The following is a 20,710-nucleotide window of genomic DNA, read 5'->3' on the forward strand; positions in this document are numbered from 1 at the left end:
ATCGTTGCTTCCCATCGACTTTCTATCGCCTGGGCATTCCCCTTCCGCGTCCGCGCATACCCAGAGCCCTCTGTGCGGCGCCCTGTGGCAGCGGCCTGTTGGGTGCTTGTGGTGCCTGTGACTCTTGGTTTTCTGTAAAGTTGTTAGCGATTCGCACTCGATCAATCAGGATGATGAAGTGGCTTACTGATGGTCTCGTCAACGCTCAAGATCAGACAAGCCGCCTCTGTCGCTGCCTGCAGAGCGTTGACCTTGACCAGACTCGGCTCCCACACAAACTTCTCCATGTTGTTCGCGATGCTCTCAGTGGAGAAGTCGACACCAGCCCAGATGTTTCCCTTCTTGTGTTCCACCCTCAGACGGTTGAGAATGTCCGTAGCATCAACACCGGCGTTGTCGCATAGTTGCCTTGGAATGACCTCCAATGCCTTCGCGAACGCCTTGATGATCGGCTGTTGCTTGTGGGGGATGTTGGCGTCGGCGTAGTTGTGTAGGTATGATGAGATCTCCATCTCGACTGCACCGCCTCCGGCGACAATGTTTCGGTTCTTAATCGCACGCTTGACGATCATGATGGCGTCGTGTAAGCTGCGCTCGACCTCTGCAATAAACTGCTCTGCGCCACCACGGAGAACCAATGTGCAAGTCCTGGCTTCGGGGCAGCCCTCGAAGAAGTTGAAGCGCTCGCCACCTATTTGCCTCTCATCGAAAGACTCGCAGGTTCCAAGGTGCTTCTCCTGTATGTCAGTGCAGGTCGACTGGAGGCTGGCGCCAGTTGCTCTGCAGACACGATCGAGGTCGTCCGCTGCTACTCGTCCGGCACAGAAAACGTCGCGGTCTGCAAAGAATTGTGTTGCCAAGTCGCCAATCGGGAGCTTGCTCAGCACGATCTTTGCGCCAGTCTTGTATAGTGCCTCCATCTTGTTGTAGATGATCTGCCACTCCGCGTCTACAATCGCTTGGTATTCGGATACTTGTTCGACTCGGACTTCGGCGTTGTCCTTTTCACTCTTGAGCTCGAGCTCGACGTTGAGACATACGATCTTAGGGTTCTTGAACGACTTGGGTTGCTGCTCGAAACCGGCGTAGGAGAAGGTCTTCTTGAAGGCGACACCGTTGACGAAAAGTGAGTCCTGCAGCGCCCCACCAGTGATCTTCTTTACGCCAATGAGTCTCTCGTTCAGCTCGTCCTGGTCCAGTGACAGCACTGCGTCGACGACCATCTTGGTGAAGAACTTGGAGTTTCGGTGAATCAGCTTGCTGCTCATGGCTGTCGCAGCGAGCTTCTGAAGTGTGTCCCTCTGGTTGCCCTCCGCTGTGTCGACCGCAATCTCCATGATCTTGTTCACCGCAAGGTTCGACGCTCTCCGCAGACCCTTGATAATTGTCTGACTGCTGACACCCTGCTCAACGAAGTCCTTGATCTCCTTCAAGATCTCTCCAGCAAGCACGACCACGGATGTTGTGCCGTCGCCAACCTCGGCGTCCTGCGAACGGGCGATGTCGGTGAGGATGCGGGCGGCCGGGTGAACAATGTCGAGGAGCTAAGTTGGATCAGTCATTGCTTCTGCAATCCTTGAAGAATGTAGCTACCTTCATAACTGTGGCTCCATCGTTGGTGATAGTCTGCCTGCCATTCTCGTCTACCATGAGAAGGTCACCACCGTAGGGACCTAGCGTGCCCTTGATAGTCGACTGCACTGCGAGACAGGCATTTATGTTCGATATCACCTGACCGCGTCCTTGTGATTGATCGGTACCTGCCTATGTTAGTTATAGTGCATGTTGGAGAGCTTCGAGGCACCTACCCTCCCGCAGCACCACAATAGTGGGTGTTTGGCCGCCAAACGACATGGTTGCTGAACTGGAATCGACGAAACTTCAAGTGTAGTATACCGAGATCGCAAAAGAATCGAAACTGGCCCGAGAAGTCGTGTGGTGGGTATCGTGGAGCTATGCGCAGCCGTGATGTTGTCCCCCGCAGACGCGCTCACAAAAATTACTAGGCAATACACGCCAGGGCAGGAGCGCCCGGGACCACGTTTCCCCGATGCCAAGACCTGCCACATCCGCGACCTTCTGTCATCCTTCCATTCCGCTTCCATGCATTGGTGACACCCGTCGCGCCCTCGCCATAACACAAAGCAATCGACGATCTCGCATACACACCGCGGAAGCTAGTATTGCCTAATCATTTGGCGCTGTACCCTTCGGTGGTACTCATATAACAGCGAAATAAGCGCTCGTGACCTCTGCCCGCACGCTTACATGTCTGTGTAGCGGGGCCGGAACGCATACATTGTCTTAGAGTGCCTCGTACATCTTGCTGGTGCCCAGATCATCTTCCGAACGCCTTGTTATTCTTGGAACCATGCCGGTGAAGACTTTCGCCAAGAAGGTCAGTGACCGAAATGATACATCCCAACTTCGTGAGATGAATGCTTAATGTCAGATCAGATGACACCCACTGCCAGAGGATACACCGATGAGATACACCTGCAGCGAAGAGAGAGGCCGTCAAGAGACTCGGTTTCGAAGCAAATATCGATACCGGAGACCCTCTCAGCCTTGGACAGCTATCCGCCATTATTGCGCATACCGTCCGAGATACGACGAGAGATCTTCCGATATGTCTTACCGTCGTCCAACAAACGATTTTTGCTCTACACAGACTGCGATACGAACGTTATCAGCAAGAAGTGGAATCGCAAATGCCGGCCACACCCCGACAGAGACTTGACGCTCGACATCCTGCGTGTCAACCGCCTCATCTATCACGAATGTCTTTCCATCATATTCTCTGAGAACCAGTTTCATTTCTATGCTTTCAATTATTTACCTGTACTGGACTTCATAAGGCACCTTAGTCCTGAGGCGAAGAATCTGGTGCGCAAAGTTCGGTTCACACCATTAACGGACAAGCAAGACGATCCGCCAGCAACGCACGATCGATTTTTCACTGTTATACATGATTCTCTGCCCGGCCTGAGCGAGTTACAGGCCGATCCTGTGGTCTTCTTCTAGCGCTTTGAGCGATGCTCCTCTTGTAGATTTCTTTATCGTCGGTACGTTATGAGCCTGTCCGAATCTTGTTCTCATTTGCAAACATAGACTTTCAATTCGTATATACCACAATCTCAACTTCAGAAGGCTCTTTGGCCAGTTCGAATACGAATTACCAACGATCATGCCAGTCTACGTCTCTCAATATTGGCAACCCCGTACTAAGTTGAAGAGACTTACGAAAGCATCCCTGACTTTTCTCCAATGAGCACATACAAACCTGAGCAGTGCTCCGACACCACGACATCTTCCTTGAAAGACAGAAAGTTTGCCGTGGGCTAGGACTGGACTCGGGCCGAAACTACGAATGACGGCGAAGGAGAGTTCATGACATGCGAGCTAGCCGACCAAAGGTCCGTGTTAACACCGCCGTGGAAGAGGAAACATCGTGATGAGCATCGTATTAGATTATGCATTACTAACACTATAGCTATGGTATAGTATGCTTATGCTCTTCCTTGAGCATCTCTGCTAACTCACTGTACAACAATTTCACTTTCCTGCCTGACATCACGGCTACTAGCTCCCAGCCAGACCGGATATGTGCCCTTCTGAAGCTCCCAGTTCTGGGAAACGACATTCCAGATACTCAAGTCGCGCCTGTGCAGCAAGAATTCTACTTCCACGCTCTCACCAGGCTGCAAGAGGCCAACACGCTCGAAGCCTCTCAGCTGCTTCTTGGGCGAATTGGGTACACCGAGGTACAACTGTGCTACCTCGTGTCCAGCAACCTTCCCAGTATTGGTGATGTTTACAGTCGCACGGTACACGGTTTCCCACAGCTCAGGATGGCCTCCTTGGACAATCGGCACTGACGGTGACGGGTAAGCCGAGAGACTGCCGTTCGACACAGGTTCGACTATCAAGTCGGCATAGCTGAATGTGGTGTACGAAAGGCCGTATCCGAACTCGTACTGTGGTGTAATGTTCTGCGCGTCGAAATGGCGGTAGTCGATGTAAAGCCCTTCAGTGAAGTTGGACTGCAAGAAAGCCGGAATCTCGGGCTCGAAGGTTGAGTTCAGCAAGTGGCCGTAGTCAGACTCCTTCCGTGCGACTGTGTAAGGCAAGCGACCGGAGGGATTGAGATCACCGTACAGCACGTCAGCGATTGCGTGTCCACTTTCCTGACCAGGAACACCGGCGAAGAGAACAGCAGTGACATTGGGGTGGTCGATCCACGCGTCGACTGTGCGGACGCCAGCAGAGTGGATGACGACGATAGTATTAGAGCAGTTTGTGGCCACGTTGTTGACGAGGGTGTCGCTGAACTCATCAGTGAGCGAAGTGCGATCGAAGCTCTCGGATGCGTAGGTGTTGATGAACACCAGGCAAGCCTCAGCATTGGCATATACCGTGGGGTTGACGCCGAAGAAATCCCATCGAAGTGTGCCACGGTCAGCGATTATGCGGTCCTGGATTGCCTTGAAGGGACTAATCACGTATGGAGGCGTGCTTGAGCCTGATCCACCTGCAGTGATCAGGGTACCGTTGAGCGTGCTCCAGCCAAAATTCTCCTCGTAGCCACCACCGAAGCGGGCGTTGTTGTTCCAAGGTTGAGCCTTAACTTCTGCATCATAGCCATAGATGTTAAGGAAGCGGGGATGTTTCAGCGGCAAGGTGTTGTTGACGTTCTTCACCAGCACTGTTCCAGCAGCCCCGATCTCCCGGATGAGGGATCCATGGTCTTCGCGTACGTCAACAATCTCATGCTTGACATTGTACGGGTATACCGCGTTCTCGGGGAAGCCTTCATCCTGGTTGAGGTAGAACCATGCTGCGAGTAGTCTTGCGTTCATATCGTCCAGCCTCTCGGTTGTGACCGATCCATTCTTGACGGAGTCGGTCAGATTGCCTCCCCAGAACTTAGGAACAGGCATAACAACGTCGAGTCCTGCATTAGCTGACGCAACACCAGCGTGTTGAGCATCCCAGTCAGAAACCACGAAGCCCTCGAAGCCCATCTCTTCCTTCAAGATACCATTAAGAATTTTACTGTTCTGGCATCCGTACGAGTTATTAATCCTCTGGTACGAACACATTATAGAACCGGCTCCTGCTGATAGAGCATCTCCGAATGGCCAGGCGTAGAGCTCGTGCAATGTCCGGTCATCTACGTTGGACGATACGGCTTCGCCTTCTTCGCCAGGGCGGCGCCTGTACTCTTGTTCCTGGGCAATCCAATGCTATCAAAGTCGTCAGCTTGTGGTAAAGCGCATCTCGCAAATCTGTCTTACCTTAGGTGTAGCGATTACACCCTTCTCTTGAATGCCTTTAGTGATGGCACCGCCTCCGATACCGTTCAGGTATGGATCCGATCCAAGGCCTTCCCAATTCCGGCCACCTCTTACTATTCTTCCAATGGGTCCGATGAATGGACCCAGGGCGACGTGGATCCCCTTGCCTCTGTACTCCTTTCCAAGAGCCTGGCCATACTTGAGCATAAGCCCTCTATCGAAGGTTGCTCCAAGATGAATACCGGCAGGGAAAGCTGAGACAAACTCTTGTCCTCGCACACCAGCTGGTGCATCTGCGAAACAGAGCTCCGGGATTTGGAGGCGAGGTACAGCACCTGTTTGGCCTACACAAGGGCCAGAGACACCATGTGTGAGGTTGGACTTCTCTTCCAGTGTCAATTGAGCTACGACATCCCTAGCACGAGCATATGCTGACGCCCAAGCAGATGAAGTCGTTCCGTTGCCGACAGCTACACAACATCAGTATCAGAAGACTGGAAGGTTCTCTTAAGCTTACGGCTGGGATATACCGGAGGACTTTGCCCATATAGAGGAACCTCCGACTGGTTTGTGTATCCTTGAGAATCAACCGGGTTCGGCAGTAGAGCAACGCTCACTGCAAGCGCACTAGAGTACCTCATTTTGCCCAAGAGTTTGCTGGTACAGTTTTCCGTAACTCCCGGAATCAAGCGGAGCTAAATACTTCCAGAAATTTTGCCTGCATCTCACGATCGATCATCGTCATTCGGCAATAAATGCAGTCCCGTATAGTCCTCGTAACGAGCCCTCCACAAAAACGGCGCCGCTCTCTCCAACCGCTCTCCGCATTTCGTCTTGGCGGTGAGGGGAGAGCGGATACAAGCGTCCATAGCGGCTTGATGCAGAAAAGTGCAGACGGTGAAGCTTCGGATGACCTTTGGTGTCTGTACGAGAGTGGGTCTCGCATCCGAAGTTAGCCCAGAGGGAAGTGATTGTCGCTACAGAGCCATGTTTTATTGCGATCTTGCAGGTGACGTCAAATGCGCTAAGCGAGTTTGGTTTAGATGGGTAGAAGCGACGCAAGGTCGCGGAAGACTTCACGAGCACGCGATCTGCAGTTCCCGTCACGACTAATGATTAATCACGCACGCAAAACTTCCAGGAACCTTCGCATTGTCCAAATGGATATCAATCGGTCGGAGTCGTATCAAAAGTGCAAAAGTGCGAAAGTGCAAAAGCCCTAAGTCTTAGACGTTACGATGCTCTATTCTGAACCAGGTTTTCACAAAGCAAAGTATCCCTTGAAATTAAATTCCTACACAATATAAGAAGCTGATTTACCCTTAGACGACATGCAAACTGGAATACTTGTTACCGCCCATGATATTTCCTAATGCATAGATGCTAGGATAATATTAAGCAGTCTTTAATTAAGAGAGTTATCTTATGATTCTTTATCTATACCTAGCCTTAGTATAACGTTAGTATAGAAAAATCTAAGCTCTTCTATGCCAAAAAAAAATGTCTATATCTTATTTCTAGTTAAATAATATACTCTAGTTAACTAAAACTAAAGCGATGTTTAAAGTAAGAAAATACTTAGTAAGGCTAGATCGTTTTGTACCATTGTATTCCGCTTTGCTAAACATATGTTTCTTCTAACTTCAGACACTCCCCGCAAGCTATTGCTGATAAGGGAATACGCTGAGATGCGAAAGAGTTGAGAACTCATGCTAATGAGTTGATATTACTGCACGAACTTCCTGCAAGAGCTTTGCACGAGGGCGCTCATTTGTCTTAATAACGCCAATGGTGTAATACATATTTACATGCCGAGCCCTTATAAAAGAGAGTCTTACTCTCGAGGTAAAGGCTGTTGCTGAGGATCATCGCTGCCTTGCTGCCCTTCACTAGTCTCTGCACACATCATGTTTGGGTTATTCCAACCATAGTTTGCTAGCGCCCAGTGCGACTCTGACTCTGGAAAATCCAAAATATGTAAGAAATCCCATTGTGGTAGATATTCTCCAAATTCGCAAGGCAGAGGTGGGCTTCTTTCTGTGTCTGAAATTGCTGTGGCTTTGTTCCCGGTAATTGACTGTGATCTTTCAACAAGGGCAGCGAAGTTCGCGTAAGGTTCGCTCGGTTGTTTGGAAGTACTGCTGGTCGGGCTCATGTTGTAGCTGTGTTGTATATAGCTGTCTATGTTATGCTCTTTTGGTAGAGAAATGCCGTCGCCATAGGCCGTCGTAGGGAAAATATACTGTGGATCGATTGTGTTTACATGATCTGTGCTTGAAACGGGACAGTGCAGATGTTGTTCCTGATGTGCACCTGCGGGCGATCTAGTAGTAGATGATGCTACAATGGAAGACGCGGAGCTTGGAGACATGGGCGAATCGGATAGCTGCCTAGCCTGCTTTGTTGGAGCTTCACTGTCACTATTGCTACTGCCGGTGCGAGAAGATATTGGAGGCGTGAAAACGACCTCATCATCTGACGATGGCGATTCGCTTCTCAGTCTTTGGCGACAGTTTGTGATGATAGCAGGTATACAACTCTTTATTCTTGTCATGATCGGTTCGATCACGGCCGCTAGCTCACGAGTCAGTTCTTCCTCGAGAGCCTCACACAAAGCACGCTCGAGCTGCGGACTCATGCCTTGATCCTCATCTGGTTTTGTCAGCGACATGAAGACGGGACATGTAGGTAAGAATGACTTACATGGTGACGGTGTGTTGCTATCTTCCGGGAAAAGTACCTTGAACAAAATGCTCCATTTTTCCTCGACATTCCTAGCATTGGAGTAAGGGACTTTCTTGAAGTCAAGTCTCTTTAATAGCTGCGGACGTATGCGATCATCCTGCGGCTCAGGACGCCTGTCGCAGATGTTCTCTTGTTGTAAATGATCTGAGTATGCCTCCTCACACTCCATCTCCATCCAGCACCTTGAGCAGCGCAGTGGTTGAGTGTGCACGCGCTTGATGTGGTCCTTCAACTTGGCCATGTCCACAAAACCTGATCCTCGACATGCTGCTTTATTGTATCTATCAGGTTGCCGCTGGTAGAAAGGACACTTCAGTCGACGGTGCGGAAGGCGGTCAGGTAAAACCCCACCTGCCTTCTTCTTTGGTCGATCTTCATCATCTGAATTGTCGCCATTGCCATCTCCTGGGTCACGTCCACCCTCTCGCGATCTTTTGCTTCTTTGATGTGTTTGAGAATTTACACTCGATGAAGCAAGAATTGAAGATGCAGAGCTACCCACACTTCCAGGAGTCGATGTGCTCGATGCAGGGAGACCATCTGCAGCTTCTGGTAGCGCATGGTCTAAGAGCTCTCGGAGGAGGAGATTCCTGACGACGTTCATTGCAGAGTGGAGTGCATCTTGTACATGGACTTCGCATTCGTCGGAAGCCTCGTCACTTTCATTGACGCTCTCTGCAGAACTGAGCTCAACGCTCTCATCCGTGCTGAGTCTGCTGTCTTCAGAGGCTGATGAGATGAAAACTGAGCCAGGGCGGTCGAGAGCAGAGTCGTGCGGCGTGCTGCTCGATGGAGCTTTAGGCAGTAAAACGAGTTCATGCTCTGGGTTTTTTGACATTTGCTGGATATCTTGGTGGTGAGTTGTGATTGATTTTTGGTTAAAAATGGGCCCTTTGCGATCTTTTGGATCGGAATTTGATTCTGTCGTACGAGCACTTGTGCGTGAAGGAGATGTCTGACTATAAGCTTCAGCATGCCGGGAGCCTGACTTTCCAGTCATGGTGATTGTTTGAGGGGTGGAAACAGGTAGAATGGGGGTTACCTGATGGTACTTCGTCGCAGGGCAGGGACGTTCTTGGTCGAGATTCTGTTTCGTTGCCGTAGACGATACTTCGCAGTCGCTCTGCGGAGATGACATACCCTCTGCCGGAAGGCTAGCTTTCTCTTGGAGAAGTGTTGTTCTTTCTTCATCCTCGGAAGCTCCGGTTGCTCTGCTGTCGCCCTGCCTAAAACCCATCTCTACAGCCAGATGTCGCCGCTGCCCATCTTGCTGAGCTGGAGTCATGGTCATGGATCCTCTGCGAGAGCTCTTTACACAGGCATTCTCCCTCCCTTTTCCGGCACCTTTTTTTGAACCTTGGAATATTACAACCCTCCCTTTCTTCACATTGCCCATACTCTTGATCTTTCGTTTCTTGGCCTCGTTCTTGTGCGTCGCATTTTCTCCAACGGTTGAAGCATTGACTCCCGTTATATTGCGGGATCTCCTCGAAAATGGCCGATCGACCAGGCTCGTGGCTTTGCTTACATCATTCTTAGGAAGGCGTCCTCGATTCTCTGTCGGAACAGCTGGCATTGGCGGAGGCTCCAGAGCCCTTGGTCCACGCCGTGTTCCATGAAACGGTTCGGACTGTGGCGATGGATCCGGTGTTGGTAACGTCGTTGGGCCCAGGCCGGGGCGAGCATAACGACTTGAATAATTCATGTGATAATGCTGTTCAGTTAGAGCGAAAGGATTACGTGGTTGCATATACAAAGGGTAAGCTTGAGCCCCTCGTTGGGCGATTCTTCTGCTTCCCGCTTCGGAACTTCTCTCGTGCTCTGCTTCTTGCCATTGCCGTCGTGCATCCATGATCCTCTGGGGGGTGCGAAGGTCGTGTTGGTCATCTGCAGTCCGCGTAACTGATGTAGGACCGCTTCGCGCACCGCGCTGTGACTGTATAGAGATCGGCTGATGAGATTCATGCTGCAGATATAACGGATGCACATGTGATGGTGAAGGTAAAGCCGCTGCGAAGGGTTTCAATGGCGTGGGACTATTACAAACAGCAGGTCGCGAAGTCGAATTCGAACGACGACTTCTGGAAGAGATACTGGAGCTCGATTCGCGACTACTGGAGGGTCGCTGTCGGCGCTGTGCTGTATCTGTCCCAGGACTACATGTTGTGCATGCCGGATTCGAACAGTTTCCATCCATCTTATTTCTGTGTTCCTCATCTTCTGTACGCGTCGCAGAAATATACCGTTCATGCGTCCGATTATAATCAGGGTACTCTTGCCTCCTTGAGCGAGATTTATTCGACGAGACCACCACTCCGGCATGGTGGGTCAAATATTCCTTTTGAATACCTGCCCGTCTCTGATTTTCACCAATGTTGAAAATGGGATCAAGTTGTGGCCGTGCAGGTACATACTCGATGACCGGGTCCATGGGAAACTCGTCTGCAACGGATGGCGGGGCTTTGCCTAATGATGCTAAGAACGCACTGTTGTGTGAACTCACCGTCCAGCTTGAGTAGCCGGAATCGGACCGGCCATCCAAGACGGTTGATTCATTTTGCTTAGCCGTTGGATCCATGTGGCTATGAGTGATGTGACCACCACCAATGACAAGATCAGTCATGCCATTCTCGGCAGGCACAAGCTGCAGGGTGCGGCCTTCCATGTCACTAGATAGTGATATGTTCACGGGCGCTTTGCCATCGAGACGGAGACGGAACTCGTTTTCAATTGTGCTAGTCTGCTTGGGAAGGTTCTCATCTTCGCTGCTTGAAGAGGCGCCAGAGTCGGAGTACTCGGAAACACGAGATAGTCTCTCCAGAGTAGCTTGGTTGATTTGATCAGCGAAAGTTTCGCGGCTGCTGCGAGTGGAGTTGATGTATTCCTCCACAATGTTCGCTCTCGGGGGCTTTGCTGGCGATCGTTTGGTAGCCACGTTAGTCGTGTTCTTGCGATTGACGAGTGATGAAAGAACCACAGAATCGTCACTGTCGGCAGAGTCGTAGTCCTCGACTCTGACCTGCAAAGGTATGATTTGCGGTGACTGAGACATTGCGCACGCGCGAATGAACAATACAAAGTGTGACTTGGTGGTGTTGAGAAAGCAAGGTGAAGGATGCACGATCAAGAGCGACCCGCGGTAACCCCACTGTCTCTCCTGACCGATGAGTTCGCCCGCAAGGCTATGGCGAGAACGCAAGTCAGCGACAGCACAAGTTTGCGAATGCTGTGGCTGTACAGAAGCCCTGTATCGTGACCTTAGCCAATGATAGGATCTGGCCCCCACACCATTCGCTTGTGGCGTATGCGCTGAACAGCACAAGTGTGCGGTCGACACTTTTGAACGTGGAACCTTTGTACTATCGAAGTTGGAATGCCGAGCATTGAACGATATCAAAATGGAAAATAGCAAGAGTGTGAAATTCTAAAGAGCGACGAGATGTGCCCTCATAACGAGACTTGTATAAAGTCGCGGAATAGAATGTCAATGATAAGGTACCAAACGATCGAACTCTCAATACAGAGAGCAAGAACAAGAATCTGAAATCTTCTGTATCCGTTTTGTCAAGTCTGGAATGTTCAGCCCGAATAACACCGAACCACAGCCTCGAGATGGCGAGCGCAAACCTCAAACCAACATCGATGTACGATCACAAGACGTAAGCGAGACCATCAACTCGACATGAGCGAGACCATCAACTCATGAAGAAGAATCGGCTTATCATAACGCAGCTCTGAACCAGTCCAAGAGGTTTCATACAACATGAAAAGGTTCCTCAGTGATCGCCAGGACGAGCACTTGATACATGAGCATACGCCAAGTCCGGATTGCTCGCGCAGGGAGGTACTACAGCGAGTGATGGACAAAGTAGATAAACTCGTCGTAGATGGAAAGGAGATCAACAGCCAGCAAAAGAAGTAATGAGAGGGGATCTGCCTCCTTTCGGAGGCGTCTAGAAAATGGAATCAAATCATTCAAATCTTGACACAATATTCCACAATCGGCACATCGCCCCGAATTCTTCCCAGCACCTCGCATTGACTGACCTCTCTCGTCCTTGCCAAACCCTCGAGCTCATCCAAGCGATCCGGCGTCCTCCTTAGTGGCTCCTCAAAACCCTCATCGCTCACGATATCGCGGAACGCATTCTGCATCGGCACGCTGTCGGCGTGCACCATGCTGTTAGCGTCGCTATGGGTGATGTCGATGTGGTCGAAGGGGTGGATGAAGTCGGCGCGCGTGATTATTTGTTGGGACTCCTGGAGTGGGATTTTGGGCAGTGTGAATTGGGACAGGGAGTGGTGCGTGGGAGGGGGTTGTTTGCGGTGGATGAGGGCGCTGGTAAGGATTATGGCTGCAGCCTGTGGAACACGTTACCATTTCGTACATTTGTTATAATCACGGGACGAGATGGTAAACCAGTACACGTACGTAAAATTTCTGCTGCTCCTCAACGTCGTCATCTATAGTGTCGCCTAAGAACCAACATTAACTCAGGAACCACGACTTCTCGCTCTAGTTAATCTACTTACATGTGTTAAGCAGTATTAAGAATTAATTAAATTAATCAAGTAGCTTAATTGTTACTATGTTTGCTAACACCTCTTCTTACTAAACGTTCTTTGTTATATCAGTTTGCGAACAGTACGCATCTACTCGTACTGTGCGCGGTCTCCAATTACCAATCCCCAGTGCACTCCATACTGTTTCTCAACCGGGTGCAGGTTATCAACCCACTCCACCCACTCAGGCTACACGGAGCTTGTCAACATGTATTATTCCTCACTAGGCTTCTCCTTCCACAAGATTTCCTTACTACGGGCATGACAACGTACGCAAATCCCGAATTCACGATAATAGCACCGTCTTCACCATCAGAGCGACGTATGACAATTTGCCGGATTTTCGCACCAAGGTCGTGGAGCAGTTGAACCAAGCGGAATCCCGAAAGACCCGCAGTAACGATGGCAGCATCTTCAGATGGAAGTTGGTTCGGGTTCAGAATAAGACTCAGAAGGCCCGCAAGGCATTCGACTTTGCTGCTGCTACCTACCATTATGTTATTGTCCTGAACACGCCTCCGTCTGCTGTCAATGCACCTGCCCCTTTGGCTACTGTTCGCGCTGATATTGCCTCCACAGTCAACACTGCAATGTCGTCTCCGTTGGCAATGCCTCCATCGGCAAAATCCAAACTGGCAACGCTCCTTCCACTGCTATTGGCAACACGGCAATTGTCCGACGCACCGCTCCAAGGGTCACCCGCGCGTCAGAGAAGAGAAAGGAACAATATGATCATCGGCCTAGGCGGAACAGGAAATGGGTGAGACACAGAGAGGTCGCCGATAGCTACGATAAAGACAAGAATCTCGAGTTACGAACTGAAGTACCCTCGCCCAAGCCGACCACATCACGCAATAAAGTCATTGCAATCAACCCACCGCCAGTTGCAGAGGATTCATCTACCTTTAAGGGTCCAATAGCTTACCGCTTTCGATGCCTTCCTCATGTTCTCCCATTCGTCATGGACAACGAGAACGGCGATGGTATCACTATCACCATGAACATCGAAGGAGCTGGACGAGGCATGAAGATCCGCGTCGACTCAACTAGCGTCACCGTAACTGCATCAAATCTTCTCATTTTCGGGTTCCCCACCACAACCAGTGCCTCTTCAACGAAGTGCAGTAATGCGAAGAATAACCTGAAAGCACAAGACTCGTCGCGTAATATGTCAAGAGACAATCGCGAGAAATATGAGCTGACGATATTACGTTTCACTATTCAGCTAATACACCAGGCGCCCGTCAAATTCCTGCCCGCCTTTTCCTAACAAGAAGGGGTGAACAGGTAGCCTGTATATATTCAAAGACCTCTATGGAGTTAGGCAGAGTATCTTGTATCTGTGTATACATCGAGGCTCCTCTGAAACTTATTACAAATACACTTTTAAAGACCATAAGCTCAAGTCGTATCTGCAAAGCCGGCACGAATCTTGACACTGCCTGGTGTGCATCCTATATCCCAGCTGGTCGCTTCACTCGTCTGCATGGTTACTAAGCGCTTATGAGTACGATAAACGAACTTATTGATTCTATCTGCTTTGAACTACTTTTGCTGTGATTTGATGTTGAATAAACCACGATAACTATGCATGTTGGGATGCCGCGTGTAAGAAGCCAAAAGAATGAAACGACCGCACAATGCGCCCTGAGCCTCTACTATAGGCTCTCGCCTACGACGGACAGCGACTAGTGTGCAACAGCAGGTAACCCATCTGATAGCCTGAGGATATACACAATATCTCTGAAGGGGTCTTCTGTATAGCTTCAGGCTATTGGATGTCCCTGTTCGCTTTCCACAGTTTTGCCATGGCTATCTCCTCCGAAAACCCACTCCTACCAACGCGTGCCCCGACTAGACTTTCTCTTGCATACCGTCCTGAGAAGCAGCAGATTCTGTGCTGTAATAACGACCGAAGATGCGATCTTCAATGTCCATGTTCTTGTCCACCTTACCGGTCTGGCTGCGTGCCTGGCGTCGGAAGTAAATCCTCTTGCACCATTTCCACGTCTCAGCACCAGCAAAGAACAAACCGGCTGCGACAAAGACGATGCCCCATTCCCAATCGATCGGTGCATGTTTGAACACAACCGTGTTAAGAACCGGGATATAGATGAGGGGAAACAGCGTGACAAAACCAGCGACAACCGCCCAGAAGAGGAACTGATTGCGCCAAATGTCAATGGCCCACTGAGTAAAGTAGCGCTTCGAGTTGGGCTGCATGCGGAAGAAGGACCGGCGCATATCAATCATTTCCCATGCGAGAAACAGGGCGAACCATGTCAAGCATGCAAACGTTGTGGCGCGCGCACGGAAGACTAGCTCGCAGGAGTCGCTGTAACGCTCGTTGCAGCCTTCTCCTAGCTCTCCGTCACCGAAGCCAAACACGACTAGCACGAAGCTAGCAAGACACAGTAAAGTGATCCAGAGGCCATACACGACCATATCGACGAGAAATTCCATGGTGAAGATACCAGTCTTGAGTGATTGTGGTGGGCGTTGCAAGATGTCGGGCACAGCTCGTTCGAAGCCAAGGCCCATGTCAGGAAGACCAGACGTTGCCATGATGATCCAGACTACTTGAACAGGTGCTAGAGGGAACACGGAGAGTCCAGTGCGATCTTTGAATGCGAGTCCCACAAGGAGAGTACCAGCCTGTGCGACGTTCTCAGCGAGGACGTGGAGCACGAACTTCTGGATGTTATCGAAGATACGACGACCTTCTTCGATTGCAGCTAGAATTGATGCGAAATTATCGTCGGTCAAGACGATATCTGAGGCCTCTTTGGCAACGTCTGAGCCTGCTTGTCCCATAGCGATACCGACATCAGAGCGCTTGAGAGAGGGTGAATCGTTAACACCGTCACCTGTCTATGGCTTGGTTAGTGCATGGTCCCAAGATGCTTTAAGATTTCGATAAACCACTTACCATAGCGCAGAACCGTCCACGACGGTGCAGAGCCTCAATCATGCGGACTTTCGTACTAGGCGCGCATCTTGCCACAACCAAGGGCAAAATGCGAAGCTCGTCGACTTGATCGTCCGACAGATCATCAAATTCAGTCGCAGTCATTACCAAGGACTTGGAAACGTCGCTAGCCATGCGCCTTATGCGATCGGCTGAAGGCAAGATACCAACTTCGATCGCGATGGCCTTCGCAGTTTCGGGGTGATCGCCTGTGAGCATATGAACCTCAATACCTGCCTCATGACACTGTCGTACAGCGGGAGCCGACTCAGGCCTAGGAGGATCGTAGAGACCAATCAAGCCGCGGAATACCATATCGGATTCGACGGATGCGCGATCAACCTCGCCACCCTTCTCAGCCTTTCCATGATACTCCTTGCTGGCTAGAGCCAAAACACGAAGACCGAGACTGGCCAGTGTCTCCATATTACGCAAGATCTCGTCACGGAAAGGCGTAATATCGCTAGCTTCAGATGCATCTTTGGGAAAATAGGTGGTGCAGCTCTGGATAACACGCTCGACGGCACCTTTGGTGAAAGCATACTGCTTGCCACTGGAATGACCCATGATGACTGACATACGCTTGACATCGGAGTCGAATGGAAGCTCGACTAGGTCAGTCCATTGAGCGGCATCACCGGTCGTGAGGCTGTTGCGGATCATGCCAAAGCGGGCGGCAAACACCTGAATAGCGATCTCGGTCGGGTCACCGTGGGCTTCCCAAGCCCCGTCATCCTTCTTCTTAACAGCAGCGAGATTGGCCAACGACGCAACGTTCAGGAACTCCTGAACGCCTTCGTTGGTCTGGGAACTGAGCTTGTCTGAAGAAATGGCGTCACCACAAGCAGCTCCGCCAGCCTAAGTTCATAGTTAGCATAGGCTTGCCTGGAGTCCTTCGCAGCAGTATGATCCGCACTTCACCTATCGGAACAGTCTTGGGGGTATTCGGGAGTACTCAAAAGACACATACCTTGATATCCATCTTGAGAGGCGCATCGGGATAGAACCGCACACTACCAGCAGTGGGGTCCTGAGGCGCCGTAGAGTCTTCGATCGTGTACGTACCCACACCCGGCATCCACGCACCGCGAGCGATCATCTTGCCCTGGGTCAAGGTGCCAGTCTTATCGCTACATATATCCGTCACCCCGCCCAAGGCCTCGAGTGACTTCAGATTCCTCACAATTACGTGGCGTTTGACCATGCTCTTAGTGCCAGCTGCCATGGTGATTGTGAGAACAACCACTAGCGATGCAGGGATCATAGATAGACCAGTAGCCACCGCATAGATGACGACCTCTTGTCTTGAGCTGAATTTGTTGGCCGCTAGTACGATGATGGCGCATACTACAGCGATACCAAAGAGCAACATAGCAAGCTTTGACAGTTTACGTTGGAGAGGCGTGCCTACATTCAAGCCCAGAAATCGGCCAATTGCGTCGGTGAAAGTGAGTGTGTATGCCTCCAGGTACCTATGTGGCTTTGCTTTTCCGTTTTCCTTGCGTTTGACAGGTCGGACCTTGGATTTCGTTTCGCGCAACTGAGCGGCGATGGCACCGATCTCGGTAAAAGTACCTGTGGCAAATACAATACCTTTCGCCCGTCCTTTCGTCACGTTAGATGAACTATAGGCGATATTCAGGCGGTCGCCAGGCCCTGTCTTCTCGGGGAATGTGACATCTTCGGCCTTGCGTACTGGGAGGGACTCTCCGGTCAAAAGGGCCTCGTCTGTCTCGAAATTGACGGCATCGAATACTCTGATATCCGCTGGGAGGGTATCTCCAGTTTTGATCTCGATGACATCGCCAGGAACGATTTCTGCGGATGGCACTGTAACTTGTTGTCCATTTCGAATGACACGAGCGGTTGGCGAGCTCAAAGATCGCAGAGAATCCATTGTCTTCTCTGCTGAGTACTCTTGAAAATAACCAACGACTTTTCATGGACGTCAGCCGAATTCTGATAAAGATGCCTGATGACTACAACTCACCAATGTTGAGCAGAATGACGAATGTGACGACTCCGCCTTCAATCCAAGATTTGATACCGTAACTCACAGCCATTGCGAGTATCAGCACCAGTGTCATAGCATTCGCAACTTGAGCGATAAGAATCTTTACAGGCGATACTCCCTCTGCTGCCTCAAGCTCGTTGGGGCCATATTCTTCGACACGGCGTTTCGCCTCAGCATCATCCAGTCCAGACCATGTTTCGGTTCTCAGTTCGTCCACAACTTGCGCAAGCTTCAGACTATGGGCAGGTAGTGAAAGCGGCTTATTTGCTTGACCGCTGATGTGGCCCTCGAGGGGCGCGCTCCCTTTCTTCCCCATCTTGTCGGTGACGCAATGGGTCCGTTGATGATGGTTCTTGGTTGGGATATTCTTTGATTGTTGATGTCGTGGTTTGCGGAAGCGTTATATTTAGGTTCGAGGTCTTCTTCTTGATCTCGTCCTGTGGACTATATCCACGTGGACGAACTGAGTTGGATGGATGTTGGATGTATGATGCATGGGGACTTCAGCACGGGTTCTGGGACAGACTCCTCCGTGTTTACGCCGTGATTGGCGAGGTGGTGAAAAATGAGTGAGGTTTTGGTTAAGTTGGAGTTGTATCGATTGGCGTATGCTTCAGGTCAAGACTTGAAAGTCAATAGTTTGGCAGATAGACTTAAAAGTACGATATTTTGTCAAAAAGTAACTAGGATACCAAGTATGGTAATGCACCAAGGTCAACGGGGAAAGCAGCAGACTTATAGTTTTCTTCGGAGGTGGTGTTCACCGGCGTTCGCCAAGACGTTTTTTCCTTAGGTGCTTAAACCCCGTCATATGCCAAGCTTGGCAGGAAGTGGAAATGCTGGGCAAGACGAAATCTCGGATAGGACGGCACAACATATCTTGGCAGTGGAAAGATACATAGCGGGCTCGCCGGTTCTGTTGATGTGCTGCAGTGCCACTCTAATGACAGACGGGCACCCACAGCACGATTTGTGTTGAAGCAGCCGTCCTCTTGGCGAAAAGAAAATCGTATGGTAGAAATTTTGACAGCTGCATGCTGCTGTAATGACACTACCATGGTATTTCGACGACGGTTCATTCCAAGAAGTCAAGTCTTGGCTTCAAAACCGTATGCTATAAGCAATGCAATCGAGCGGTCAAACAGCGTTCCAAGATGCATTTTCTGGCATCGACTTAAACCGATGAGGATGGGCACCTTGTAGGCTCTTTTGCTATCCGAAGTGCTGACGCTGGGTAGCCAAGATGACAGGAGTGTACTATGCATGTCGGCCAAATTGATCACTCTGGATTCCGGTACGTTTCTTGATCAGAATTGTCTGCACACCGCTATTATCGAGCTACCCAGGTGCCATTACACAAGGTGAGCCACCCGCAAACAAAACCTTGGCTGACCAGCATGTCATCCGACTAAGGCGAGTTAACAGCTGGGCACGGTGGAGTCGTTCGGAGCACTAGACGTATGTGATCCTGCAGGTGTGCAAGGTCCAAAACCGAATCTTCGTGATGTGATGAACAGGTTGTCTGGGGCAACTAACAAGACTATGAAAGCAATGCTCACACAGAGACTGTCGCCATACTGTCGAGGTGAAGCGCCAAGGTGGCAAGCGGAAATTTGTGCGAGGCGGGTCTACTAGCCGTTTCCTCTCTAGACCTCGGGGCTAATTCTTCAAGAAAGACAAACCTGTCTGCCCGAGCTGGACGAAGAACATTGCGTACAGTCGCAACATAACCTTATGTGATTGCTTGTATGACTTCAACACCTCAATTTTGAATGTGATCAACATTGGACTCACTCTAGATGCATGCTTCTCCTGCAGTGCGCACTGTTGAGGGAATGTTGCTTGTCAAGGCTAGGCACGAATTGTAGTGGCTTCGCTGCTGTACGATGTACTCAGTTCTTTACTTCTTTATTTTGAAGTCGGTGCCCACGGTAATTCGTTCTAAGTATGATTAGGACCTTGGAGACCAGGTACAGAACAAAACGAAACAGGAGTGGCACTACACTTTGTGTACAATACCCCGCTGTCGTCATCTCATAGCCTCGATGATGTGATGAGGAGTTCAAGCTTCAAAACCACGAGTTCATCTTCAGTATCCCGAGTTGACGTCCCTATATTCTACCTAATAACCTTACACCTGAATAGCTACAAAAATGGTCCAAGGCCATCCCGACGCCGATTTGCACCCTCATGCAACAGGCCCAGCAGCGCATATTGTCAAGGTAGATCAATACCACAGAGACCGCACGCAATGCTAACCGAACCAGGCACATGAAGTGGAACAGCCTCTAAAACTATACTCTGGCTGGTTTTGTCCCTTTGTTCAACGAGTATGGATCGCCTTGGAGGAAAAGAAGATCGACTACCAGTACATTGAGGTCAATCCATACAACAAACCAAAGTCACTACTAGACCTCAATCCTCGAGGGCTGGTCCCAACTCTTCAATACCAGAACAAACCCTTGTTCGAATCTACTGTGCTCTGCGAGTTCCTAGAAGATGCGTATCCCGATCACACACCGCATCTGCTTCCCAAAGACCCATATGACCGAGCGAGAACACGTATCTGGACCGACTACGTCGGCAGTCGTATCATCCCAGCCTATCATCGCTTTCTGCAGCATCAAGGCGAGGAAGGCCTGAAGGATAAGCAGCAAGAATTCCTCAATCATCTCAAGGAGTTCACTAAAGAGATGGATCCTGAGGGTCCGTTCTTCATGGGCCAAGAATTTAGCCTCATCGACATCGTGATAGCACCATGGGCGAACAGATTGTGGGTGTTCGATCACTTCAAAGGCGGCTCAGGATTGCCGGAGGAGGGTAAAGGAGGGGAGGACGAGGAGGTTTGGAAGAGGTGGAGGAAGTGGTTGAGTGCAGTGGAGAACCGCAAAAGTGTGAAAGAGACGCTGAGCGAGCGTGAGCATTATTTGCCTATTTATCAACGGTATGCAGAAGACAGAGCGCAGAGCGAGGCGGCGAAGGCGATTAGGGCTGGGAGGGGAATACCGTAGTTTACTCAATCGTCCAAGCAGCGCCGCTTGCCTGAGCTGTGGAATTTAGAAGATCAATAAGACGTGCATTGATACGATCGCGTTCGTCCCTTCTGAGCTCTGTGCTCGCTTC

At 50.4% G+C, this 20,710-nt stretch overlaps 9 protein-coding genes across 9 annotated transcripts; 4 read left to right on the forward strand and 5 right to left on the reverse strand.

The window, feature by feature from the left end:
• Positions 1–22: 22 nt before the first annotated feature.
• Positions 23–1,854, reverse strand: SNOG_15708 (hypothetical protein; the record flags this gene model as incomplete). Its single annotated transcript, XM_001805795.1, has 4 exons — positions 23–132; positions 188–1,544; positions 1,594–1,700; positions 1,809–1,854. 4 exons carry the CDS (start codon positions 1,852–1,854, stop codon positions 23–25), a joined length of 1,620 nt encoding a protein of 539 aa, XP_001805847.1.
• Positions 1,855–2,371: 517 nt separating this feature from the next.
• SNOG_15709 (hypothetical protein) lies at positions 2,372–3,024 on the forward strand (the record flags this gene model as incomplete). The annotated part of the gene is made up of 2 exons (XM_001805796.1): positions 2,372–2,398; positions 2,458–3,024. 2 exons carry the CDS (start codon positions 2,372–2,374, stop codon positions 3,022–3,024), a joined length of 594 nt encoding a protein of 197 aa, XP_001805848.1.
• A 515-nt stretch (positions 3,025–3,539) lies between these two features.
• On the reverse strand, positions 3,540–5,938 carry SNOG_15710 (hypothetical protein; the record flags this gene model as incomplete). The annotated part of the gene is made up of 3 exons (XM_001805797.1): positions 3,540–5,246; positions 5,298–5,767; positions 5,926–5,938. The coding sequence occupies 3 exons, from the start codon at positions 5,936–5,938 to the stop codon at positions 3,540–3,542; spliced, it is 2,190 nt and encodes a 729-aa protein (XP_001805849.1).
• Positions 5,939–7,621: 1,683 nt separating this feature from the next.
• On the reverse strand, positions 7,622–11,094 carry SNOG_15711 (hypothetical protein; the record flags this gene model as incomplete). Its single annotated transcript, XM_001805798.1, has 6 exons — positions 7,622–7,683; positions 7,881–7,949; positions 8,001–8,294; positions 8,394–8,837; positions 9,183–9,637; positions 10,457–11,094. 6 exons carry the CDS (start codon positions 11,092–11,094, stop codon positions 7,622–7,624), a joined length of 1,962 nt encoding a protein of 653 aa, XP_001805850.1.
• Positions 11,095–11,654: 560 nt separating this feature from the next.
• On the forward strand, positions 11,655–11,964 carry SNOG_15712 (hypothetical protein; the record flags this gene model as incomplete). Its single annotated transcript, XM_001805799.1, has 2 exons — positions 11,655–11,701; positions 11,775–11,964. 2 exons carry the CDS (start codon positions 11,655–11,657, stop codon positions 11,962–11,964), a joined length of 237 nt encoding a protein of 78 aa, XP_001805851.1.
• Positions 11,965–12,017: 53 nt separating this feature from the next.
• Positions 12,018–12,432, reverse strand: SNOG_15713 (hypothetical protein; the record flags this gene model as incomplete). The annotated part of the gene is made up of 2 exons (XM_001805800.1): positions 12,018–12,302; positions 12,421–12,432. 2 exons carry the CDS (start codon positions 12,430–12,432, stop codon positions 12,018–12,020), a joined length of 297 nt encoding a protein of 98 aa, XP_001805852.1.
• A 575-nt stretch (positions 12,433–13,007) lies between these two features.
• On the forward strand, positions 13,008–13,875 carry SNOG_15714 (hypothetical protein; the record flags this gene model as incomplete). Its single annotated transcript, XM_001805801.1, has 2 exons — positions 13,008–13,039; positions 13,185–13,875. 2 exons carry the CDS (start codon positions 13,008–13,010, stop codon positions 13,873–13,875), a joined length of 723 nt encoding a protein of 240 aa, XP_001805853.1.
• A 235-nt stretch (positions 13,876–14,110) lies between these two features.
• Positions 14,111–17,903, reverse strand: SNOG_15715 (hypothetical protein; the record flags this gene model as incomplete). The annotated part of the gene is made up of 4 exons (XM_001805802.1): positions 14,111–15,472; positions 15,591–16,431; positions 16,544–17,481; positions 17,564–17,903. 4 exons carry the CDS (start codon positions 17,901–17,903, stop codon positions 14,460–14,462), a joined length of 3,132 nt encoding a protein of 1,043 aa, XP_001805854.1. The 3' UTR covers positions 14,111–14,459.
• Positions 17,904–19,740: 1,837 nt separating this feature from the next.
• Positions 19,741–20,576, forward strand: SNOG_15716 (hypothetical protein; the record flags this gene model as incomplete). The annotated part of the gene is made up of 3 exons (XM_001805803.1): positions 19,741–19,809; positions 19,873–20,503; positions 20,554–20,576. 3 exons carry the CDS (start codon positions 19,741–19,743, stop codon positions 20,574–20,576), a joined length of 723 nt encoding a protein of 240 aa, XP_001805855.1.
• Between the last annotated feature and the right edge of the window lie 134 nt (positions 20,577–20,710).

Source organism: Parastagonospora nodorum, assembly GCF_000146915.1.
Source record: "Parastagonospora nodorum SN15 chromosome Unknown scaffold_40, whole genome shotgun sequence".
NCBI classification, from domain to species: domain Eukaryota; kingdom Fungi; phylum Ascomycota; class Dothideomycetes; order Pleosporales; family Phaeosphaeriaceae; genus Parastagonospora; species Parastagonospora nodorum.